Source organism: Protopterus annectens, chromosome 2.part0 (genome assembly GCF_019279795.1).
Source record: "Protopterus annectens isolate FY-2018-M chromosome 2.part0, PAN1.0, whole genome shotgun sequence".
Taxonomy (NCBI): Eukaryota; Metazoa; Chordata; order Ceratodontiformes; family Protopteridae; genus Protopterus; species Protopterus annectens.
The window spans coordinates 968,579,202-968,603,947 of record NC_056728.1 but is presented as its reverse complement, the minus strand read 5'-3'; the positions used below and the strand labels follow the sequence as shown (position 1 = coordinate 968,603,947).

General features: G+C 38.5%; 1 protein-coding gene across 1 annotated transcript in view; it reads left to right on the top strand.

Annotated features, from left to right (window-relative positions):
- LOC122792799 (extracellular matrix organizing protein FRAS1-like) overlaps positions 1 to 24,746 on the top strand; it is a 4,352,848-nt gene that overhangs the window by 4,188,734 nt on the left and 139,368 nt on the right. The window contains exon 69 of the mRNA XM_044060368.1: positions 20,870 to 21,036. Coding sequence (XP_043916303.1) covers positions 20,870 to 21,036 — 167 coding nt within the window. The remainder of the gene's footprint in view (positions 1 to 20,869; positions 21,037 to 24,746) is intronic.

Here is a 24,746-nt window from a genome sequence, read left to right as displayed (position 1 = left end):
AAAATTTTAGTGTTAGAGGATGCAGAGAAAATACAAGATTTTCTGCTGTACCAGAGAAACTGGAAGGAAGCAATGGACTGGTGTTGTGCAACAAGATTTGTTAATTGAGAGGGCAAACAGTCTAGTCCTAGATTAGTTAAGATAAAATCATACTCATTTGAAAGTTCTGCTCCTGATAACATTGTGGCAAAAGAGAAAAAAGTACTAAAATCTAGGAACAGCAGCATATTTATGGAAAGTCATTAATCACTGTACACCAAGCAGAAGAGTTTATCCCAACAATCAGAGTGTTGAGAGGCATGTGTGAGATTCAACTTTCTATATCCAGCTGTTACGTTAGGGAGGACATTAAAAAGTTTAGTCAGCAAACTAAAGGGGAGTTTGCTTCTCATTGTTCTGACAATAACAAAGTGAGACATGTTCCAAAGGAAAATGCTTCAGTGACAGAAAAAAGCCTGGGAGGTGATGAGAAGAACCAGGAGTACAGTGGACTCGAACTATAGACTGGTGTTGGGAGGCTGAGATGATCAGGAAAAAGATGAGCAACAGTATGAAATTGGTGAATAAGTGGATGTAGCTTAAACATGGATCCGGGGTTCTCCAACCATCTGAAAAAGACTGGAAGTTTGTTTTAAGTTTTGGGGGGACTCTAAAAGCATAGACATTACATAATGCAGTTAATATTGTGAACACTGCAGGGACTGAAGAAGTAATTACAAGTAAAGGATTGTTCTAATTAATATTTGTATGAAAATGTAATGAAATTTCAAGTAGTATTGTAATGTAGTCCTGTATAAATTACAGTCAGCAGTTTTTTAAATCTGTGAGTTTTACACTTTAACAAGAAAGGCTGGAAGGAAGCACATTAAAGTGAATATAATTTGATCTTGGGCCACTAGAGATGTAGAGTATTGAATATATTGTGTGTAGAATTATAAACACCGTTTCCCCTGTTTTTATAGAAGTGAATGTCTACACTACAGACAAAGGATTTTAACAGGTAAATAGGTTTGTAAAACAAAAGAAAATAATGCATGAAAAACTGTACCTCTTTCTTGTTTTTGTTGAGGTATTAGCTGTTTCGTTTTTCCATTAGCACCTGCATTTAACCGAAGATAAGGAGCATACAGGTGCAGTTAATCATAAGTGGTCTGACCGGTATGTTCTGAGTGAACTCTGTCAAGGTTTTTCTTTACATTTCCAAAGTTACTAGCTGTTTTTTCCCCCCATTAGCAAATGCATTTGGGGGAACAGTAAGTTGGTAGATGAAAGAAATTAATCAGAAAATGTGTGAGTGAAATGTACAAGGTATAATATAATTAACTTTTAATGTGAAAGTGACAAGCAGTTGAGTGAAAATAAATGAAATTTGAAGCTGTGGGACATGAAGAGCTGTACATGTAATCGTTTCCCCAACAGCAGTGCCGAATTATGGACCTCATGGGCCTAGAACTGAAAGTTATAAGGGTCCTTCTTTATTTGTTGTGACAGAAGCACAGGACTTCAGTCTAAAGTGGGAGAAGAAGCAGTAGGGCCTATTTCCAACATTTGGACCTGGAGTTAAAGTTTTAGCAGCCCCCTTTTCTTGGCCTTGCCTATCAGCCTTCATGCTTTAATGCAGTAAACATGGCAGTAGTTAATTTAATTTATTTATTTAAATATAGTCAGTGCACTTTTTCTTAAGGGTAAAAGTTATAGTTTACTGAAAGCATGTATGTTGCTTTTCTCATCTGGGAGGGAAATAGAAATAAGAAAAGGACATAAAGCAATCATGGTATATGGGGACGTGTACTTCAGAACGGTTAACCCTAACTTTAGTAGGTAATGCTTGTGGCTACATTAGTCAAGTTTGGGGCAACTCCTCCTGTATGAAGGGATAAACTTCCTTTTTGGAAATTGTATACAATTTGGCATGCTTGCTGTGAGTTGGAGAGTATGTGGGCTTTGAAGAAAGTCTAGGAAAATGTGACACAAGTTCAAACAGAAACATGAAGAAGCATCTATATATAAAATCAGGCTGCCACACATTGTTTTGAACATATAAATTGAAGGTTAGTGTTTCTGAGCATATGTTTCTATCCTGTATAATATATTAGTGGAGCTAATAACTTTATCTGTGAGTGTGCAGGTACAGACAAAAAGCAAACGTTATTGAATTATATTAAAATGTGTAGGATGCAAATAGGAATGATACAGGAGACTTCTTTAGGTAGAAATGAGCATGTGGAAATGACAAAGGAAGGATTTGTAGATGGACATTCAGCATAGTATCAGGGACAGAGGAAAGGGGTAGCAGTAATACTTTTTTTAAGAAGGTTTCTAGTAATAGAAGAGGAAAAATTATAGTAAAGGTAGAATTGTGGTAGTAAGGAGTTATTGGGAGGTGGAGTATTGCACAGATTTATAGTTTACTAAAAAGTATTTTTATGGAACTTGAGAAATATATTTACATATCTTTATAGAATTATCATGACATATTATGATACATAGGTAAACTTACAGTCATATAAAATTAACGAAACCATATTAACTTAAACATTTTAAGATATATAACAACATATATTCATCCAGTAAATTCCAGCCTTTTCTTGTCTGTTCTCTGTACCCTTAATTGCTGTCATTTCTATCAGCAATTTCTCCATTCCAATGTTTGCTTAGTTCTTACTGTACTTTCAGCCACTTCATAAATATAATAATCTGTGTAACCATCATTATTCTCCTAAGGATTGGCATCCAAAATCCCATTCTTTCCTTATTTCTTGAATTGCCCGCTTCTTTATCATCATCCCTTTCCAATTTGGATTGTAGCTTTCTGTATGTAAAAAAGCCTCAACTGTGTAGCTCTGAAATATCCCTTCAAATCAGGTAATCGTAAACCTCCTTGTTCTGTTGGAAGGATCAACATATCCTTCTTGACTCTTGCCCTCTTCCCACTCCAAGTAAAATCCTTCATCTCTTTATTAATTACGGTCAACAACTTCTTGTCTGGTTGATAAAAATATGTCTGACCTGTGTATAAAACTTAAGGGACTAAAAACATTTTGATGCTTGTATACTGCTATCCATATCCATAGGCAAGAGCTTCCAGTTTCTCATCTTTTTGTATTATCTGTTGTTTAGTCTCTTCCCACATATTGTTAGCTGCCATAACAGAATCCTTTATAATCCGTACTCCTAAATACTTCATTCCATCATGTCCCCATAAATATGGGTATTGCTAGACCAATTCATGTATGGGTACATAGTTTATAGCTATAGCCTTTATTTTGCATTCATAAATTTTATACCCCCCCCCCCCAAAAAAAAAAAAAAAACTGGAACTGTCTCAGAATATTCCACAACACTGAGGTGTCCTTTTCTGCTTCCATTAGGTACAAAATAATATCATCTGCTAATAATTCCATCTTTTCATCACCCTACCAATTATATTCTTGAATTTGAGTCCCTTATTTTTTCTTTGCCGCCATTGGTTGTAAATATAACACAAAGGGGAAAGAGGATTCTCCTGCCTGGTTCCTCTGTTCAGGCACAACTTATCAGAAAGGAATGCTCCCATTTTGATTTTTGCTTCCAATCCCTCATATATCCTTCTAATTAACTTTATTATTGTATCTGGAAATGCAAAAGCTTCCATTCTCATACTCCTAAAATCCCAGCTTATTCCATCGAGTGCTTTCTCTGCATCAAGGCCTTACCAATAACAGCAGTATATTCTTACATTCTACTTCTGCCTGGATCTTCATTATTCTTTTAATGTTGTCAAATGTTGCCTCCCCTCTACAAAACCACAGATGTCCATATTTATCAATTTTGATATCACCATTGCCATTCTTTTAGCTATTATAGACATAAATACTTTATAATCATGGTTTAGAATTGAGATGGGCCTATGTAAAGCTGGATCGGATGATTCTTTGATGTCATTAGATATTACAGCCACCACAGCTTTTTTTACAGGACGTTGGTGCCTCCACTCCTTTTAAAATACTATTAAACAAAACCTTCCAGATTTGTATCACTAACTTCCAAACTTCCACAAGAATACCATCTGTTCCTGGTGACTTTCCTGTAGATGAGTTGTACATCACCATTTTTATCTTGTCTCCTTCAATCTTACCTGTTAGTTGATATGCCTCATCTATCTCTAACCTTGGCATATTTAAGTCTAACATAAATATTTCCATTTGTGTTTTTTTTTTGATTTCCACACTTCCCTACTTTATACAAATTTGATCTCTGCTTAATTTTCTATTTTAGGCTCCCTAAGACTGGCAACAACCCTTTCTACACCTTGTTGACCAAGTCATTTTGCCAAAAGTTTTTGTGCTTTAGAGTTATTACCAAAAAAGTTGCTTAACAACAGTCTTTCTAAACTCATACTTATTGTCCAGTTAGTCCCTTATTTTCTCTTTAGCATTCTGCAGTTGCACCTCCTCTTGTTCTGTGAGATTCCCTTTATTTTGTTATACTTTAACCTTTGTCAGCCCCGCAAAATAATTCTTGTAAATTCTTATCTAGATCTTTTTCTTTTATTTCTACCCTATTTTTAAACTATCCCACTCACTAGCTATATTTTCTGGAGTACTTTGTGTCTTCCCTAATAACTCAAGGATAATTTCCACTAGCCATTCCTTAAATTCCTCCCTTTTTAACAGGTAGGAGGGGAAGAGCCAGTACCTCATCTTTACTTCATTACTCTGCATTTCTGTCTTAGTACTGTAAGTGGAATATGTGAAGTAGTTATTGGATGTGTATCAAAGTTCTCAATTAAATGGACATGTTCCTGTAAAATATAATTTCTGTCAGTTATTGTAGCTTGGGAAATAATATGCAAATTCTCTGCAAGTTCCTGCTACTGAATCCACACCGTTCATACCAAATATTTTCATACATTTATTCAGAAATTTACTCTGTTTTGTTATATTTTCCCTTCTAGGTCCCCCAAATACATCATCATTGTTGCAAATCAAATTCCAGTCCATAACTGTAAGTAATATTCCCTGCTGAAAGGTGATTATTTCTCCCAAAACAATTTAAGCTCCAAAGTAGCAGTTTTAGGCAGAACATAAATACACACTAATGTAATCCTTATCCGTTATTACTACAAATCTCCCATTACTATCTTTTTCTTCTTCTATTACTACTGGCACGCCTCTGGCAATTAATATAAGTACTCCTCTTTTCCTTTGTCCCTGATTCCCGGAAGAATATCCATTCTGAAATCCTTTCTTTATTAAATTCACATGCTCAGTTCTTTCCAGATGTATCTCCTGTAGCATTGCTGTTTGCACTCTGCATTTCTTAATGAAATTAACAGTCCAAAGTAATATGGAAAGAGTTGCCATTTTGGTAAGAAATTGTCATTCTCACCTGTTATATGACACCTTTTTTAAATGTCTTATTCCAGGTTTTGGATACACACATCCATTATTTGCCAAGTTAATCCTTTATACAGATTTTCTGATCAATATTGGAGCCAATGTCACATTTTATTAGACTTTTTATTTTAATAAAAACCCTCAGACATCAACAGAACACCCCCTATAACATATTAACTTAATACAAACACACACATAACTATATATCTTTGAAATAATGAAGTGAAACCCTCCTAAAAGGAACATTTACACGAAATTCACAGCTGCTATTATAGGCCCTAGTTATTCTGAAATTCAGGTTATCCATGCTAATATTCATATTATCCCCTGTGCTTCTACTTAACACTAGTTGGTGTTTGTATTTATTGTATTATAAAAACAGCAGCAAACATACGACAGAGGCAACCATGTAAAATACTATCAGCCTGTCTTCTTCAAAGTATCAGTCCTTTATTGGTGTACACTGGTAAGCACTTTCACATACTGCTTCATCAGACCAGTATGTGAAAGCGCTTACCAGTGTACACCAATAAAGGTAATAACCGTACTCCCAGAAAATATGTTCCCAATTACTTCTTTCTTCCTTGGCACACCTCCAACATTTGCTGTCTACCTGAGGAAAAATTCACTGGAGTCTACTTGGGGTATAAAAATATCTATGTAAACATTGCCAAGCAAAAATCCTAAATCTTCTACATTTTGTTCTCTTCTACATTCTGTTCTCTTCTCTCACACAAAAATCCTTCAGCACTATAGAACAATGGTTCTCCAACCACTGTCTTCTCCTCAACCCTAAAAAAAACAAATTATTGCTCTTTACACCCAGTCACATCTCTCCCCCTCTTCATTTCACACTTACATCGAACAATGGTACCATTATCTCTCCAGACCCCACCACCAAACTCCTAGGTATTACAATTGATAATCAACTAAAGTTCGACACTCACATAAACAATACAATAAAAACTACTAACAAAAAACTTGGATCCCTTTATAGAATCAAACATTTCCTGACACCACTAGCCAGAACCACAATAGCTAGAACCCACTTAATCTCTACCCTATTATATGCTTCCCCCATATATACCAATCTGTCCAAAAATAATCTCAACAAACTAACTAGATCATACAATAATATTGCCAGATTCACTACTAACTCTCCATACAGGACTCATCACTGTCAGAATCTAAAACATCTAGGCTGGCTTGAATTACCTCACCTATTACAATATAACCAACTTATAATTGCCCATAAAGTCCTTCACCAACCAAACAATACCCCAATTCTCTCTACCCTCATAACACCATATAACAACTTGAGGAATCTACGCTCCTCTAACAAAATGCTGATGCACTCTTCCTTTTCAAATAATTTAGCAGGGGACTCCATATTCTCTAATTCAGTTGGTAAAATATGGAATCACTTACCACAAAACCTTATAACCCTAACCTCTCTCCCACTATTCAAAACTAATCTAAAAGATTTCCTCTCTAACCACTGGTTATGCTCTTGTACCAACCCTGGCTAACTGGTGCATACATACTATCTGTTACCATCAAAACATATATTTTTTATTCACAGCTAGGCTTGGACCTACTCTCTAAGCTAACCTACCTCTATTAATTTCCAACATTGTCTTTCCTGAATTCTAGTTATCAAGGTGAATACTTCTATTCATCTTCCTTTCAGTGCTGTTTGTAAATTTTTTATACTTTAGATGACTAACTCTATATTTTTAATGTCATGTAGCAATTCTTTTTTGTATTATATGTTGTCTGTATTGTATATGTTTTTAATATGTATTATACACCTGTCTTGCAACTTGGAGCTTTTCTCCCCGGGCCTCTACTGAAAATGGACATGTATCCAGTTGGACTAGCCCGGTTAACAAATGTAAAATAAAATAAAAATAAAATAAATTGTTGCATATTTGGGAGGCATAAATATATCCTGCCATTGTTTCTTTGTGAATTGCTTATCCAGTCTCTCTTCCCAATCCTCTTTAACCTCCTCCAATTAATTCTTATAGTTATCATGCAGTATTTTATATGCCGTGCTAATTACTCCTTTTTTATGGCATCTTCTGTTCTAGATTCTTCTAAAAACTCTACTAGTGCTGGTCTGTCGTTTAGAAGCCCCCCCCCCCCCGTAGTTTCTTCCTCTTTTGTATACTCTTATCAGTCCTTGATAGGGAAAGCAAACTCTAACCTGCAATCCAAATAAAATCTTCAAGGCTTTCTGTTCTACTGTATCATCTTACCCTCTCCAGTTATTTGCTCCCAATACCTTTGTTCGTTGCCAGTTTTCTTCAGTAAATTCTAACCCTCTTTTGCCTTTTGTCTGTATCCCTGATTGCAGTCATACCTATCAGCAGAATCTTCTTTATCCATTCCTGTGTTGGCTTCGTTCTTAGGATACTTTATGCTACTTTACAGATAGAATATTCTGTATAATTATGCTACTTTACAGATAGAATATTCTGTATAATTATTGTTCTCCTTAAAGGCGTGTTTCCAAAATACCAGTCTTGCCTTGTTTCTTGAGCTTCCCTCTTGTTTCTTCATCATTCCTTTCCACTTTGAATTATAGCTCTCTGTTTGTTATGTATAGGAGCCTTAACGGTGTAGCTCTGAAATATCCTTCAAATTGGGTAATATCAGTCCATCCTGTTCAACTGGAAGAATCAGTTTATCCCACTTGACTCTTGCCACCTTCCCCTCTCAGATAAATTCCTTCAGCTCTTTATTAACTGCTATCCACATCTTCTCTGGTTGATAAAAATATGCATGACCTGTGTATAAGACTAATGAGACGAAAAAAAACATTTTAACTGCTTGTATCTTACTATCCATATAACCAAGCTTCCATTTTCTTAGATTTTGTATTACATTTTATTCAGTCTCTTCCCACATATCCTTAACTGCCACACCAAAATCATTTTTAATCCATAGCCTAAATACTTCATTTTGTCATGTCCCCATAAATATGGATATTGCTGCATCAATTCATATGTGGGCACATAATTTATCCCTATTGTCTTTGTTTTAGCTTTATTAATTTTGTATCCCAAAAAAATTGAAACTAATATCCTAACCGTTAGTAACTGAGCCTCATCTACCTCAAACCTTGGCATATTTACTTCTTCCATAAACATTTCCTTTTGTACCTTTTCTTGATTTCCATATTTCTCTTCTTTATACAGACTTTCATAGAATTTCCGAAATATTTCTAATACCTCTATAAGATCACTTGTTACCTTCTTTGTTATAGGCTGTCTAAGTCTGGCAACAGCCCTTTCTACTTTCAGTTGCCTGAATCATTGTGCTAAAATATTTTTTGCTCTAGTGTTGTTATCAAAAAACAGTTGTTTAATAGCAATCTTTCTAAACTCATTCATATTATCAAGGTAATTCCTTATTTTCTGCTAAGCATTCTACAGTTGGTCCTCTTCTTGTTCTGTGAGATTCCCCCCGTTCTGCAATACTTTAACATTTGTCAGTCTCTCTAAATAATTTTTGTTACTTCTTAACCATAGCTCCCTTTGTTTTATTTACACCCTATTTTTAAACTCCACTTTAATCGTATCCCACTACCTAGCTATATTTTCAGAAGTAATAGCATGCAACCATATTGCAAGTGAACTTAGGAAATAGTTTGGGAGAAAAAGTAATAGATTTCAGTAGGGAATATTAATTATGGGTGGGGATTGAAACATCATTTGCAGTACTGAGAAAATATAACAAAAAAGGCTAGATATCTGAAGAAGCGTATGAGAAGCTTTTGTATGGAAGATGAGAATTAAGTAACAGAACTCAAATAGAATTTGCATACTGCTCCCTGAGATAAAATAACTGGGCTTGGCTAGTTATAGGTTCATAGTAGGCTATCTGCCCTAGGGCATTTATAAGCCTAACCAGAGTGTGTTTGGCTTTCGCCACCCATTTTAAATGAATTTTGCTATGCCCTTTTTCGAGGTTAGTATACTGTGCCTCTGTCTAACAGTGACACAAAAGTGATACCTGGGGTAAACCTACGATCTCCCATCCACTCAACAAGATTTCTCTTGAAGAGAGTCAATGAGGGACTCTGCCTAACCTGGACTGGGATTTTATTCCAGTGAAGGGAGCCTCTGGGTTATGAATCTGTCCTTCCAGCATGTCCTATTTATTTCAGTGCTGAGGTTCAAGTCTCTCGAGTGCGTAGCTCGATGGGATTTGAATTTTCTGAGGTGCAGCATGTCCATTAATTCCGGGTTGGATATGGCTTTATACGTCAGGCACAGATCGCCTCTGAGCAGGCGGTATGCCACTGAGTAGACCTGGAGTTTCTTTAACCGGGCAGCATATGGCATCTGTTTGAGCCCTTTGATTCTCTTGGTGAGGTACTTTTGGGGTCTTTCCAGTTGCTGCAGGTGTCTGGTAAGGTACATCCCAAAAGGGGCATTGTACTCAATTATGGGCCTGATGAGGGATGAGTAAAGAGGCACGATGACCTCCCCTGATCTAGATGTGAATCCCTTCATGATTAGGTGGGCTATATAAAATGTTTTTCTAACCACTTTGGCCACGTGGTTGTCAAATGAGAGATTGCTATCAACTTGGATCCCCAGGTCCCTAATTACTTCTTCTGTACTTAATGGATTACCACCTATGTGGTAATTTGTGGGCACTTTGTTTTGCCAAAGGGGATGACTATACACTTTTTGGCGTTTAGCTTGAGGCCATGGCTCTGGCACCAATTGTCTGTTTCTATGAGGCCCTTTTGGAGGATGCTTGTGTCGGCTGGAGAGTCGATTATGGTGCCCAGTTTGCAGTCATCTGCGAACTTGGTCAGCCACAGTCCTTCCATGTTGGCCTGTACCTCCAAGAAATATATACCGAACAAGAGAGGTCCCAGGACTGAGCCTTGTGGGATGCCACTTGTAACTGGTTTGGAGTCTGACATGGCTCCAGCAATTCTAACTATGTGGGTTCTGTCTTGAGCCAGTTTGCAACCCATCTAGTGACATAGGGGTTTATATTTAAGCTGGTGAGCTTATCTATAATGCCCGAGTGGGGTATTGTATCGAAGGCTTTTGTGAGGTCCAGGTAGGCTGTGTGGACCACCTTCCCCTCGTCAATGGCCTTGGTGACTGTTTCAAAGAAATCGACCAGGTTTAAGAGGCAGGTTCTGCCCTTAACAAAGCCGAACTGGGTAGGCTCCAGTTTCTGTAGGTCCCCAATATCTTTATTTATGAGGTCCATGATGATCCTTTCCATAGCTTTGCAGACCAAGCTAGTCAGGCTTATGGAGCGATAGTTTCCAGGATCCGTTGAGGCACCACCTTTGTGGAGAGGGACCACTGTTGCTGTACGCCACTCTTTGGGTACATATCCTGTAGTAAGGCTGAGACTGAACAGTAGTTTTATGTTTGGGTTTAGCTCTTCTAGGAGTTCATGTAGGACGCAGCCCGGGACACCGTCTGGTCCCATTGATGCTGTGTTTTTTGCTTTGGAGAGGGTGACTCTTACCTGAGCATCTGAGATGTCAGGGGGGCAGCACTCTGCTGGGATAGATATTTGTCCTTTTGGTGGGAGAAGTTTGCGCTGAACCTGTCAGCTAGGATGTTGACAATGTCTGTGGGTTTGATGTATTTTTTGTCATTTTGGAGTAATTCTTAGCATATCTGAGAATTCCCCACCCAGGTTCCTAACATAACTAAAGAAAGCCTTGTGATTATCCTTAGTGTCCTGTGCAATTTTTCTCTCGAAGCTGGCCTTAGACTATTTTATGAGTGCCCATAGTTTTTTGCTAATACTGATCAGAGATGCCTTCCCTTTTTGGGATTTTGCTCTATCATGTAGTAGCTTCCTCCTTCTATTGTATAGTTTGTTTATGGCTGGGGTCCACCAGACAGGACGTCTGCCTTTGGAGGATTGGGTCTTGGTTTTATTTGGGATTGCATGATCCATGCATTCCTGAAGGTGTTCATAGAATGCGTTTATAAAGGATTCTGCGGTCTGGGCCATATTTTCCACAGGCTCGGGGACTTTGAAGGATTCTACCTCGGTTTTGAGGAGTGTGAAATTTGCTTTAGAGAAGTTTTTCACTGTGGTTTTCTGGGCAGGGGGTGGGGACAGGATGTGAATATCCAGTGAGATTAGTTTATGGTCTGATTTTACCAGTGAGGGATACACTTCTGGTCTGGAGCATAGAGTCCCCATGTTGGTGATGATCAGGTCCAGTATGTTTTCCCCTCTTATGGGAGTGGTAACAAGTTGTTCCATAGCATTTGAGTTTATAAATTCTAGGAACCTTTGGGCTAGGGTGTTGGAGCTAGAGTAATGCTCCCAGTCTATGTTTGGGTAGTTGAAGTCGCCCAATATAATGGTGTTTGGAGAGACCTTCATATTTTCCAGTGTTCTCAGGAAGGCCGAGTGGGGTTCCTGGGTTTGGGAGGGTGGTCTGTAGCAGGCTATAAACTGGAAGGCAGTTTTACCCACTGTTAGTTGCACATGGATAGTCTCTGATGCTTCGTGCTGTGCCACCAACCTGGAGGTGTGGGTATCTTTGACGAATATTGATACTCCCCCTCCTTTTGTGGTTCGGTCCAAGTTTTGGGGCCAAAAAGCATGGTATGAGGTATAACCTGATAGTGCTGGGGTGCTCTCGGGAGCCTTGAACCAGGTTTCTGTTACTGCACAGATATCGATATTCTCCATGCTAAGGAGAGTTTTGAGTGCGTGCATCTTGAGGTTTAGACTTCTGGCATTGAGTAGCATTACTCTTAGTTTCTTATCCCTTGTGATACCTATGGAGGTGGGTTTGTCTTTTGAGCCTTGCCTAAAAAAGGCACTATGGGGGAAGCAAGAACCTTTGCCAATATCCGAAAGCCCAGGGGTGACAGGTGCAAGCCATCCCTAGCGAAGCATCGTGGCTTGTCGAGCATGTCATCCCAGGCTGGCAAGCATTGGATCCCCTTTGAATGACACCAATACTTAAGCCAGTTGTTGAAATTGATCATCTTATCTTCATATTGTGGCATCTTTCTTGGTGAGGGTAAGATGCTACTCAAGGTCAGGGTCATACTGGCCTGGCCTACATGCTCAGAGAGCTCCTCTATGTCTCTTTTCATGTAGTCCAGGGAGGTACATCTCAGGTCATTCACACCAGCATGGACAATGACCGAGTCATATTTGTACTTGCCTTGGAGTGACCTGAGTGCTTGTGTTATGTGGCGGATCCTAGCGCCCGACAGGCAGCTCACCATGACCTTCTCCTTGTTCAGCCTGGTGAGCGGGATGTCAGTGTGCCTGACGATAGAGTCACCTATTACAAGTGTATGAGGTGTGTTGTTTAGCCTTAAGGGCTGTGACTGTTCGGCACACTGGCTTTGTGAGCTATGTGTTGCACATGTTTTGTTTTGGGGTAGCGGTTGCTTGGGTGTCTGCTTTGGAGGTCTCTGCTGCTTAGGCAGATTTTTATTTAGAGCCTCCAGTATGTTTTTGTGTGTTTATGTGTTTGGTTTGCTGTCGTGGTAGGTCTATGTGAGACTGGAATCGTAGTGAGTGTGGTTTCCTTCTCCTCCTGACTGGTTACGCCAGTACTGAGTTGAGAGAGCTTAGCCTCCAGTTTGGCTATATGGTTGCATCTCTCACATGTGTTGGAATTTGTTGGGAGGAGGAGAGGGTTGTCTGTGTACATGAGGCAGTTGTAACATTGCCTCAAGATTATTTCACAGGAGCATGTGTATTTAGTTGAAAGCTTGAAGATCTGTACATTGCTCATGTTCATCATTACAAAGATGCAAGGTATTTGTGTAAAAATGAGACACTGGCACTTTCCTACTTACCTTTAAAAAAGATAGTATTTTAAGTTATTGGTAGATAGTATGTTGTCTGAATTTTTAGGAATATAGAAATTACTTTAGAAGGGATAGCAAGAGAGAGGGATAAAATAAAAATGGGTTTGGTACAAATGAGAGAGCAAGATGGCAGCGAAGTAATAAGAATTACTTAGATGGATTGTAAAATATACATTTAAAAGGCTGAAGTATTGCAGAAGAAGAGGAATCTCACAGTAAAAGAAGAGGTGCAACTGCAGAGTGCTAAAGGGAAAATAAGGGAGAATGTGCATGTTATCCATATCTTTAGAAGGGTTCCTGTTAAGGAACTACTTTTTAGTATGAAAAACATTTAACAATGACTTAGGTAACAGAAAGTACTAAGAGTTGCAGCCAAACCTAGGGAGTCTATGACAAGAAGAATAATCAGATATCCTATACAGGTACTTGAGGGATTTAGGGAGTTTTATGATAATCTGTTTAAAGCAGAGGAATTGGGGTGCCAAGAAAAGGCACAAATGGAAATATTTATGGAAGATTTAATTCTGCAAAGTTAGTAGAATATAAAGGCTCAACTTAAGAAGTGATGAGATAAAAACAGTGATTTGTAATCAGTCAATTCTTCAGGAACAATCAGTATTCCTGAGGAAGTTTAGGAGAGAAGGAAATAGATAATAATCTGGATGTTTTTCTAGCAATATTAAAAATAAAAAAAAAGGTGTTGGGTGTTACCAGCATCTTGGAAGAAAGCTAGGTTGGCTGTTACCCCAAAGTGGGTAAAGATCTTTCAGATATGACTTCATATAGATTTATTTTGATTTTAAACAATGATTTTAAAGTGCGTGTCTTCACTAAGAGAATGGCAAAGGCATTACTAAAGTTGCTAGAAATGTTTAGCAGAAAGAGTGATGTTTAAGGGAAGGCAAGAACCGAGAGCAGTTTACATAATGTTATAGTGAATGATATTGCTCAGAAAACATATATGCATATTGAGACTAACAGTGAAACTCATAAAAAAATTAAAATGCACTCAAATATCACTGACTTCATGGAATTCTCCAAGGCTAGCTTCCTGGCACTGGATGACAGGTTAAGGTTTTTAATTGTTCTCTACCAGAAGATGACCGTATAGCTAAAATAATCTCCACTCCTATCTAAATTCATATCTTAAGGCATCTGTTACCAATCCAGACAAATGCAATGCCATGTTTAAACATGAGTCCATTTGATAGAACCTTTGTCTAAAACTCTACACAAGGAAAAATCTTTTTGCCCAGAAATTAAAGTTGAGCCCCTCTGAAATAAAAGTAACCTAAAAAAGATATACAAGGAACTAAAGCAAAAGAACAAAACCTGCAAGACAAAATATGAACTAAACATTGCTTCAGCATCAAAGGAATACCACAGAGCATTCTTTAAGTATATTGAGAATCTTAGAAACAATACTCAGCAGTACGCTAATCTTATGAACAGTAAATTCTTACCCTTAAAAAATCACAAATGTACTGACAGAAACATTTAGCTTTAAAGACTTCCCACTACTACTTCCCATGTTCCTGTTAAAACCATGCTGCCAGCACCCCTCTGAACAAGTACTAACTGCTCTCTCAAAAACTAACACCACAAACTGTAAGGGTCCAGACAACACACCAGTTTGTTTCCTTGATAGTGTGAGGCACTGCCTGACAGAGTCCCTCACAGACGTGTTCTTAGTCTGTCCATTGGGTATGTATTTGGGGTCTGGAGAAGGACTTTTGCAATACCCCTTTTCATATGCAGCTCTGCCACTGACCCTGGGAACTTTAGTCCCATTAGCTTTAGCCTTGAACCAAACCAATCTGGCTTTGCGAAAATCAGATCCTGCCTATTTAAACTGGTGGATTTCTTTGAGAGGGTCAAAGAAGCAGTAATTACCTGGATCTGACCAAGGTCTTCAGTACTGCTCCATACTTCGGCATTCTAGATAAACTAATCCTGTTGAATATAATCGGGTCCCTATTACGAGAGCAAAAATCCATTTAAGCGAATCCTTAAATGTCGACATGTATTGCACGAACCAGCATTACGGTGAACGCCCAAAACCACGAATTTGGAAATGTCAAATTACCATGGTTGGCCCGTCTGTGGTATAGCTCCATAAGGTAAGTGTGCGATAGTTACAAACCTTAGGGTTAGGGTGCGGGTTAAGGTAAGTGCATTGATAGGTAATGTATGTAATATTTAGTGTAAGATTAGAAGTAGGGTTTTGTTAAATGTATGTATGTGGATTATTTATTTTGTTTGTGTATATTTTAGTAGGGGAAGTGTGCGGTAGTTACGGACCTTAGGGTTAGGGAGGGGTTAATGATAGTGCATAGATAGTTGTGTATGTGGGGTTTAATGTAGGGTTAGAAGTAGGGTTTTGGTGCCTTTACTTTAGGGTTAGAAGTAGGGTTTGGTTAGTGTATGTATGTGGTTTATTTATTTTGTTTGGGTAGGTAGTATGTATCGGGTGGTGGGGTTTGCTGACTATGACAGTTCGAGATTTAAAATTTCGCGGTTTAGTGCGTTCGGTATTCTTTCGGTTTACACAATATGTGTCAGTGTTTTGGTATTCGCTCAAAAGGACTTTCTCTCTGGTAATATAGACCCATATAATCATATGCATAACTTGTTGGATAATAAATTGTCTTACTTAGGGTCTGTGGAATACTTTCTTCTAAAAGAGTCATCACTGGTAGCATTCCCTCTGCTGGGACCAATACTCTTTAGCATCTACTTTGCTGTAGTCAAAGGCCTCTTTTGCCTAAGTCTGCTAATAACTGCAAACTCAGAACTGTCATAATTTCTACAGAGGCCAACTATGGCCTCCTAAAGGGCCTAATTCTCATAGACTTAGGCTATCAGTAATATGGACTAAAACTGAATGAAAAGAAATGCAGTATTATACTATTTTGGAATCATGAACACCCCCATACATACCACATAAATGACACCACTCTCAGAATCGGTACTTTTGCCACCATGTATTGGCCATGATTGGGGAGTCTTTTTTTCTGTCCAAGATAATTACTAAAGTTATTGTTCCTCTATTCTACTCCCTCATCAGACCAATATTCAGATACAGTGTCCTCTACACCATGTACCTTTCCAGACTTGTCACCCAGCTAGAAAAAAAAACTTGTTTCCTTACAAAAAAAAAAAATCTCTTATATGAACTTCGTAAGTTATAAAGAGTAACTTACAGCCATATTTCTCTGTTGTGTTTCTTAGAGACTTCTGCATGCTGATCTTTGGCCTGCATGGTATAAAATGTTAATGTCATGCCAGACCTCTTACATATAGTATTTGTTGCTGCTATTTTCTGATATATTTTTATAATTTATCTGGTAATCCTCATATGCTTCCTCAGAAAAAAATGGAGTGACAGCCCTGGCCACTCAGCTTTAGACCAGCCCTTATGCTTAGTGACTTTTTTCAAATGCTAGATGACAGGCTTCTGCATAATTATTTGCATTCAACTTCTGGAAGAAGGAATTGACCCTGATATGATGTACTACGTTTGGTTCAGGCACCCCTGTTGGATTAGAAACTCCTACAAATGGAGTCTGTGTTTCTACACAGATTTACACTTTTCATGCAGGGCTACTACCCTGTGCTGGAGTACAGAACTAATGCTTCCACACCTTCAGTTACTCTTAAGGACAAAATGTGGTTTGTTTCCAGTACTAGGTATTTACTTCCTGAAAACCCTTCAGGAGTGTTCTTCATCTTCCAGTATGATATGGCCCTTATATCCAAATGACAGACAACCCTCACTGCTAGAAAGTTTTTGCTTGTTATGGACACAGGGTATAAAACAAATCCCCAGTGGTATTCAAATGAAAAGTTACCCTGTCACTGCCAAAAAGTTTCCCTTTTATGGGCACAGGGCACCAACAGAAGTAAACAAAATTGGAGGGTATCTAGCTGTAGCCCTGTATCTTTAGGAAATTCTGGTCAAGTTCTCAGTCTTTCTTCAAACGGGAAATATGGTAACAGTTCATGAATAATGTAGTAGAATGGAGTCTTCATTCATTGCTACTGGTTACTACCCCAGTCTCCACACCTTGTTATTAACTGGACAGGTAGCATGCACTCAGCAGTTTTGATTTATCCTCTCAGTAGCTTAGTATCCAGTTTTATCCAGTGTATTACTATGCCATATCTGACTTCTTGAGGCATCTTTGTTAAGGACAGGGGAATAATAAAAAATAAAAAAAATAGTCTTGAAATATTTAAATTAGATATTAACTTTTCATGAAGGAAACATAACTAAAACAAAGTAGTGTTTCTTCACTCAAAATAAAAATATAAATGCATAAAAGTAGAGTGAGTAGTCTAAACCAAGCAGTTGCTCCGTTGTCATTTTAACTGTTGTACTGATGATAGGGTCATTTCACTAACGCACTCTCTCTCTCTTTTGGCTTTTCCCGGTTAGGGGTCACCACAGTGGATCACCTTGTTCGCTCATGATTGGCAGTGGAGTTTTTACGGTGTTGAGTTGCCAGCCCGGCACCCAGCCTTCTACAGAAGGCACACACATGCACGCAGTCATGCCTAGGGCCAGTTTTAGCATGTCCAATCGACTTGCAGCATGTCTTTGGGGATGTGGGAGGAAACCAGAGGAAACCTACACGACCACAGTGAGGACATGCAGACTCCGCACAGAAGACACCCCAGCCGACAATCGAACTGGAGAGCCTCTTGCTCTGAGGTGACAATGCTAACCTCTGCACCACCGTGACACTAACACACAACGCAGTTTATCCATAATAGAAAAGAATAACAAAGCCCAGCACAGAATAGTCTAAACAATTAAGTATTTCATCCTGAAGGGAGAAAAGAGCAGACTAGGCTTAAGTAAAATCTGTAGAACTAATGAGCATGTTTGTACAAGGCAGAAAGAGGACATTCCCTTGTCAGGCCTGTAAGTAGCAGAGTATAGCAGAGCCATCAGTGCTTCATACAAAATACTCTAATCAGTCTTATATTCACAAGTTTCCCCAGAAACTAGCATTCCTTACTTCTAGGGTAAATCCTTTGAACAAAATACTTTCCTTCTGTACAGAAGGAAGTGACTACTTACCCAAAGTCACTCACTCTTCCTGCAATGTGGAGGATTTTCAAATTTCGTACTTAGTACAGGTCCACCTGGCCTGCATTAGCTTCTGGAGAGAACTCTTTCTCTTCATGCAGCCACTTGGAGAGCTCATGAATGCATATCACACACATGTACTTGTATTCATATATAAATCAATGTAATTTCAGCAGCAAGACTGTCCATACCACTCAAGTGTACAGATTTTCAGAGAATGTCCAGATTTTTCCCTCATATTTTTGGACTGGCAAATTAGTGACAATTCAATAAAGACTGAAGTCCGAAAACAATGACAGACATTTGAGTTTCAGACTTCATACCCTTCAGAAATTTCATGCTAATGCAAAACCTCTTATTCTATCAACTTTCTATGTTTATAAGAGCAGTATTTAAAAAATGTCCCTATTTTTGGGCCTTTGTCCCACTTTTGTATGTGGCTTTGTCCAGATGTCTTGCTCCTTAAGAATTTGAGAAGTATGCTCTTGACTGAAATGTCTTGAAGAAGACAGAGGAATTATTTTGATACCTATCTTAACAATCTATGTTCAACAGCTTGTCTTTCAACAAAGGTAGTTAGGCTTTATATATATGAAAACATCCTTCAGAATTTCTAGAAATTTTTCCTGAAGTATTTTGCATGATCTTTTCCTCAGATTGGTTTCTTCCTTTCTAGACAAAAAATGGATATTAAGTAGACAGTATTTTTCCTTTAATGATCTTTTCCCATCATCATTTATGTCTTGTGAAAGTTGAGGTGTTCCTTCAAATGAAAGCTGCTTTGAAATGGAATGATAAGTTGAAAACAGCAGGTCTGAAGAAGGAGTACAATTGGTGGTGAGCAGCTTTCGTAGCATGGTTTAGTGTAGTAAATATAATCCTGTCTATGAAAGCAAAATCAGTTTATTCATTCTTCATAACTAACTGCATAACTAAGAGCTGACCCAGTTATTTGGGAATTGAGAACATAAGTGGACAGTAACGTAACTTTTGACCAATATGTGTCCATTGTTGTAAGAAAGTTCTATATTATATAGCTTATAAACAAAGAGACTGTCTAGATCTAGGGATGTTATTGTCCCCTTTTAGTCAGCTCTCATTAGGCCAGTCGTAGAATATAATGCCCCCTTTGGCACACGTGCAACAACTGGAATGGCCAGAGACTTACTGTACTAAAAGTATACAAGGCCTAAACAAACACATCGACCTACTCAAAGCACTGTAACTATACTCAGTATCCTGCAGGCTGCTAAGAGGTGACCTGTGTCTGGCATACAAGACATCCTCTGACCCTTTACTGATGGATTTGCTACGTATCAACAAGTCAAATGGTATCAGAAATACTCGTTCTAGGGATCTAAACCTTTTCTGCAATATCAACTGAATGGTTTGGCGGAACAGGTATGTCTCGCAGAGGATGCCACTGCTGTGAACAGACTCAAAGTTTACCTAAAACAAAGTTTATCCCTGTTCATATTCAAGCACAACTTAGATCTATGGATGGAAAAGAGAAACTTTACCCCCAGGACTGCCCCCCTGTAATACTAATGCACAGAGGCAGCTCCCTGAATTCTTTATCCCTTGCAAGGGTACCCTCAAATATGATATGATCCCAGTTATTCTCATTAAGGGTAATATATAATCAGCCAGGAGATGGGTAAGGCCAATCTCTAACAAAATGAGTTAGGTTATTTTGAACACAAAAAGGGAAATTGGCTAAGCTTAAAGTGGCCCAAAAAGGCAGCTGTGGTAGTACTTACCTGTAAAACTGTTCCATCGTCTGCTGCATTTCAACTTCTAGTCATCTTGAACAAAACGTTTCTAGAATACATAATACATAGGTGTACATTTTGTGTATGTGTACTGAGAAATAAAGTCCGGCTGTGGTAATTGTGCATGTGAGGAGTTGCAGCCTGATTTTATTTTCATTTAATTTCTGCTGACATATACACAGTAGATTAAAGCACACAATTGTAGTACTGAGAGGTTATGAGATGTGTGGTGTTTGTGTGTGTGTGTGTGTGTGTGTGTGTGTGTGTGTGTGTGTGTGTGTGTGTGTGTGTGTGTGTGTGTATGTGTGCACATGCATGTGCGCATGTGTTTCTGCGTGTTTTAACCTTAATTGCTTACTAAGTCAGTTAAGCATATTCTGAACAAAATTGAATTGCTTTGATGTGTGTGACTGTCAAATATTTATACATGCTTTGTTACTAGAAATTAGTTTTAATTCATGCAGTTTGCTTTGCTCCCTAGACTGATCATAAGAGACTACCTACAACCACCACAAATAAATAAAAGATTGTTTGATAGCTCATTGCATTTTAATAGAAAATAGAAACTGTAACACAGTTTAGTAAGTCTGGAAAATCTTTGTAATTGAATATTTTTTCATTTATTGAATGGCTGATTTGCACTGTAATATTTTTGTTACTCTGATGTATTCCCCTGACAGATTGTCCCTGATCCCTGTTACAGTCACAAGTATAGAAGAAACCACAGAGTTTAGTGAAACACTTTCACTGTTTTCTGTTTTTTCCCCTTTCTCCTTTCAGATTCCTTGTTCCCATAGCATTTCAGCAGACAAACCGTCCAGTTCCTGTTGTGTATTCACTCAACACTGAGTTCCAACTTTGTAACAATGACAAAATGTTTCTGATGGATCCAAGTACTATTGAAATGACGTTAGCTGAAATGGATTACAAAGGAGCCTTCTCAAGGGGTATGTTTGTAATTTCTACAAATAATGTATCCATTAAAATATGCAGGAGTATTGACCATGCTACTAAGAGTTGAAAAGAGCACTGACTTCAGAGTGTAGGAAGACAAGTACTAAATCTCTCCTTCCCATGTTATCTGACTGCTCTGCTTAAAAGAGGGATCAAAGTGCAGATGAATGCTTCATAATGGGAAAATGCAAGGTTAACCATACATTTGTGGGTGTAGAAGGAAAATCTCATAGTTGTAGCCATTGTTACAGTAAGAGACTCTTAGCTTCCTTCTTACATGTGCAGTTGCAGTTCACATTCTGATTACTACTACACAAGTGTCTGAGCCGTGGCAGCAGTACCTTGTCAGCCAGGTGAGAAAAAATTCATATCTGCCATGTATTACCTTAATGCAGGTAAAAACCATCAGAGTTGAAGTTCTTTTTGTGGAATGTACTGGGGTGTTGTATGCACAAGTCTGCCTTACTTAAGATATGCACAAAGAAAATTATTAGTGTGAAAATTGTCTTGAAGTGAATGACCATAGCAGAGAAAGTCACACCTTATGAATAATAAATCTGGGGGTTATCTGCAAGTGATGTCATTCAGCCAGAGTTGATATTTCAGGTAGACTGCTTAAAATGGCAGTCATCTTCAGTTCATAATTTCATGCATACTGGTATAGTTAGGGGACAGCAGTGGTTCACACCATGGTTGGTTCTCAGATGTGGAGAAATACATGCCAGCAGTCTGATGTCAAGAAAGAGATGAGTTCTTGCTCATCCTTCTATTGTGTATCATTAATATAAGCAATAGCAGTGTATTGCGAGGATGTTGATCTGCTTGCTATGGTCATGTGGTTCATAGGTACTTAGTAGCCTATTGATCCATGAGGATCTTTGGAAGCCTCTCCATACATTCCCATGAAGTTTTTAGTCCTTAGATTTTAAGTATGAATAACTCAGATATGAGCAGAACATTTACATGTTGCCCCTATCCATGAGGGACAAGGGTACTAAATCTGGATTGAGCTTACAGTTACCCATGCATTCGTCCACATTATGTTTGAATAGAGTAAGAAAAGTACTTTGTTTTATGTGGGGAGGAAAACACACAAAGATGTGGTATTCTCAGTGATACATGTATATCCTTCCCATATACTGCAAAAGAGACTGAGATCTATCGAGCAAGTGTATATGCTCCCAGTGGATTTGATATTGTGAAATAGGTCTGACAGGATAGGGTCCATTGATGCTCTGTATGTAAGGCAGAGATTACTGCTCATTAGCTTGTGTGACACTGAAAAGAGGGACAAGGATTTCAGATGGTCTCCATATTTTTTTACGATTTAGGCCCTTAATTATCTTAGTAAAAAAATGTTGTAGGTATTCAAGTTGTGTCAAATGTTTGGACAAGTGTATACCTAAAGTATACAGAATACAGTAAAATGACCACATCTATGAACCAGAATGCTACATCCTTAGTAATAAGCTATGCAATGAAAAAGAATGTTCCTACAATAGTAGCTATATGATGATCAAAGGACAGTTATTATCTAAATAGGTTCCCAGGTCCTCAACTGGCGGATGAATTTTTGGGGGATGTTTTAGTGTGATAGTTACAAGGGACTTCTTGCTTGCCAAAAGATGCTATTATACTTTTTTTGGCATTTAGTTTTAGTTTATGGTTTTGAATACATCTATCAGTTCAGGAAGTACCCGCTTGGAGGATCTTGGTGTCCTCTGGGGAGTATTTACAGTCATCTGCACACTTGGTCGGCCATAAATCCTTAACAGTAGCTTTGATGTCCCAGAAGTAAGTGCCAAAAAGAAGTGGTCCAAGGACTGAGCCCTGGGGTACATCACTAGTGGCAGGTCTTTTGGAAGAGGTAGAGCCACCCACCCAAATTTCCTGGTTTTATTTGTAAGTCAATCTGCTATCTGATTTGTTACATAGTGATTAACATTTAGGTAGGATAATTTTTCTCTGATACCTGCATGTGGGATGGTGTCAAACTCCTTTGTGAGGTGTACATAAGTTGTGTGTACTGATTTGCCCTCATTTGTTGCTTTATAAACATTCTCAAATAATTCAACCAGGTTGACTGACTAGGCAGGATCTGCCCTTGACAAATGTGAACCAGCTTGAATCGCGTGTTTGTGGGTTACCTATGTTCTTATTAATTCCATGATGATCCTTTCCATAGTCTTACTAATGATGATGATTTCCTAGGTCCATTTCATGCTCCAACTTATGCAGTGAGATGACAGTTGCTGTCCTCCATTTGTTTCGCTCAAAGCCTGTTTTGAGACTGACATTGAATAGCCTCTGTAGGGTGTCTGACAAGTCCTGTTGCAGTCTGACCAGTAAGCAGCCCAGTGTGTTATGTGGCCCCATAGAAGCAGCATTCTTAGCCTTGGGTAGTGCCTTGAGGAGACTTGAGGGAGGGTATAGATGCTGGTTTGAGATCTGGGAATGTAGGAGGGGAGAGGGGGTGAAGCTAGAGCTAAATATATCCACTACTAGAGTGGCTATGTCCTCTGGGCCCAAATAATTGATAGCATTTACTATTATTTATTTATTTATTTATTTGCATTTGTTAACCAGGTTGGTCCAGCTGGGTAAGAATTACCCTTTTTCAGTGGAGACCCGAGGGGAAAAGCCCCAAACAGACATACAAATACATACGAATAGAGACAAATTTACAATATTACAGAGGAAAACAATATTATGGTACAATGGACAAGAAAAACAAACAATGAAAGTTTGAGAATATGAGTAAGGAGTATTAGGACGGCACAGTGGTACAGCGGTAGCATTGTCGCCTCACAGCAAGAGGTTCTCTGGTTTTATTCTCGGCTGGGGTTCCTTCTTTGCAGAGTCTGCATGTCCTCCCTGCATTCATGTGGGTTTCCTCCGGGTGCTCTGGTTTCCTCCCACATTACAAAGACATGCTTCTGGAGCATTTCTCCCCAGGCCTCCGCTGAAGATTGGCTTCGTTCCAAGTCAGACTTTCCCGGTAAACAAATGTTAAATAAATAAAGTAAAATAAATTAGCTCTGCACAGTGCTGGGCATTGTTTCTAACGTTTCTAACATAGGTAACAAATGCTTTGTGGGTATCATTTGCCTGGTGGTATTTACTTTGATAGAAGACAGATGCATTTCTGCAGCTATTCACACTTGCATAGAATTTGACAATAAAGGATTCCACATAACCAGTAAAGCCATTGAATAGAAGGGGATGTTGAAAATTCAGTAAATTAGCCTTGGCATAATCTTATAATTCCAAGGCATTGGAAGATGCTTCTGGCTTCAGAATTTATAATCTGATTTGGCTAGAGAGGGAGTTATAACTGGTTGGGAACAGAGCTGTCCTGTATTAGTAAGGACTAAGTCCAGGATTTCATCACCCCTGGTTGTGGTGCATACTAACTGATGTAGAGAGTTTGTATTAAAGACGTCCAGAAATCTCTGAGCATACATCTTAGAGGATGAGTACACCTCCCAGTTAATGGAGGGGCAGTTGAAGTCTCCTGGGAGAACAGTGTTTGGCTTAATACATAGGGACTTCACATTAGTTAGGTAGGAGTTATATGGGCTGAGGGGAATATAGAGGGAGTCCTACAGTTAGCTATAATGTGATAAGGAGTCTTGTTAATGGTAATTTGGACATGGAAGAGTTCTAGATAAATGTCTTGTCTAAATATTTTTTTTTGTTAGCA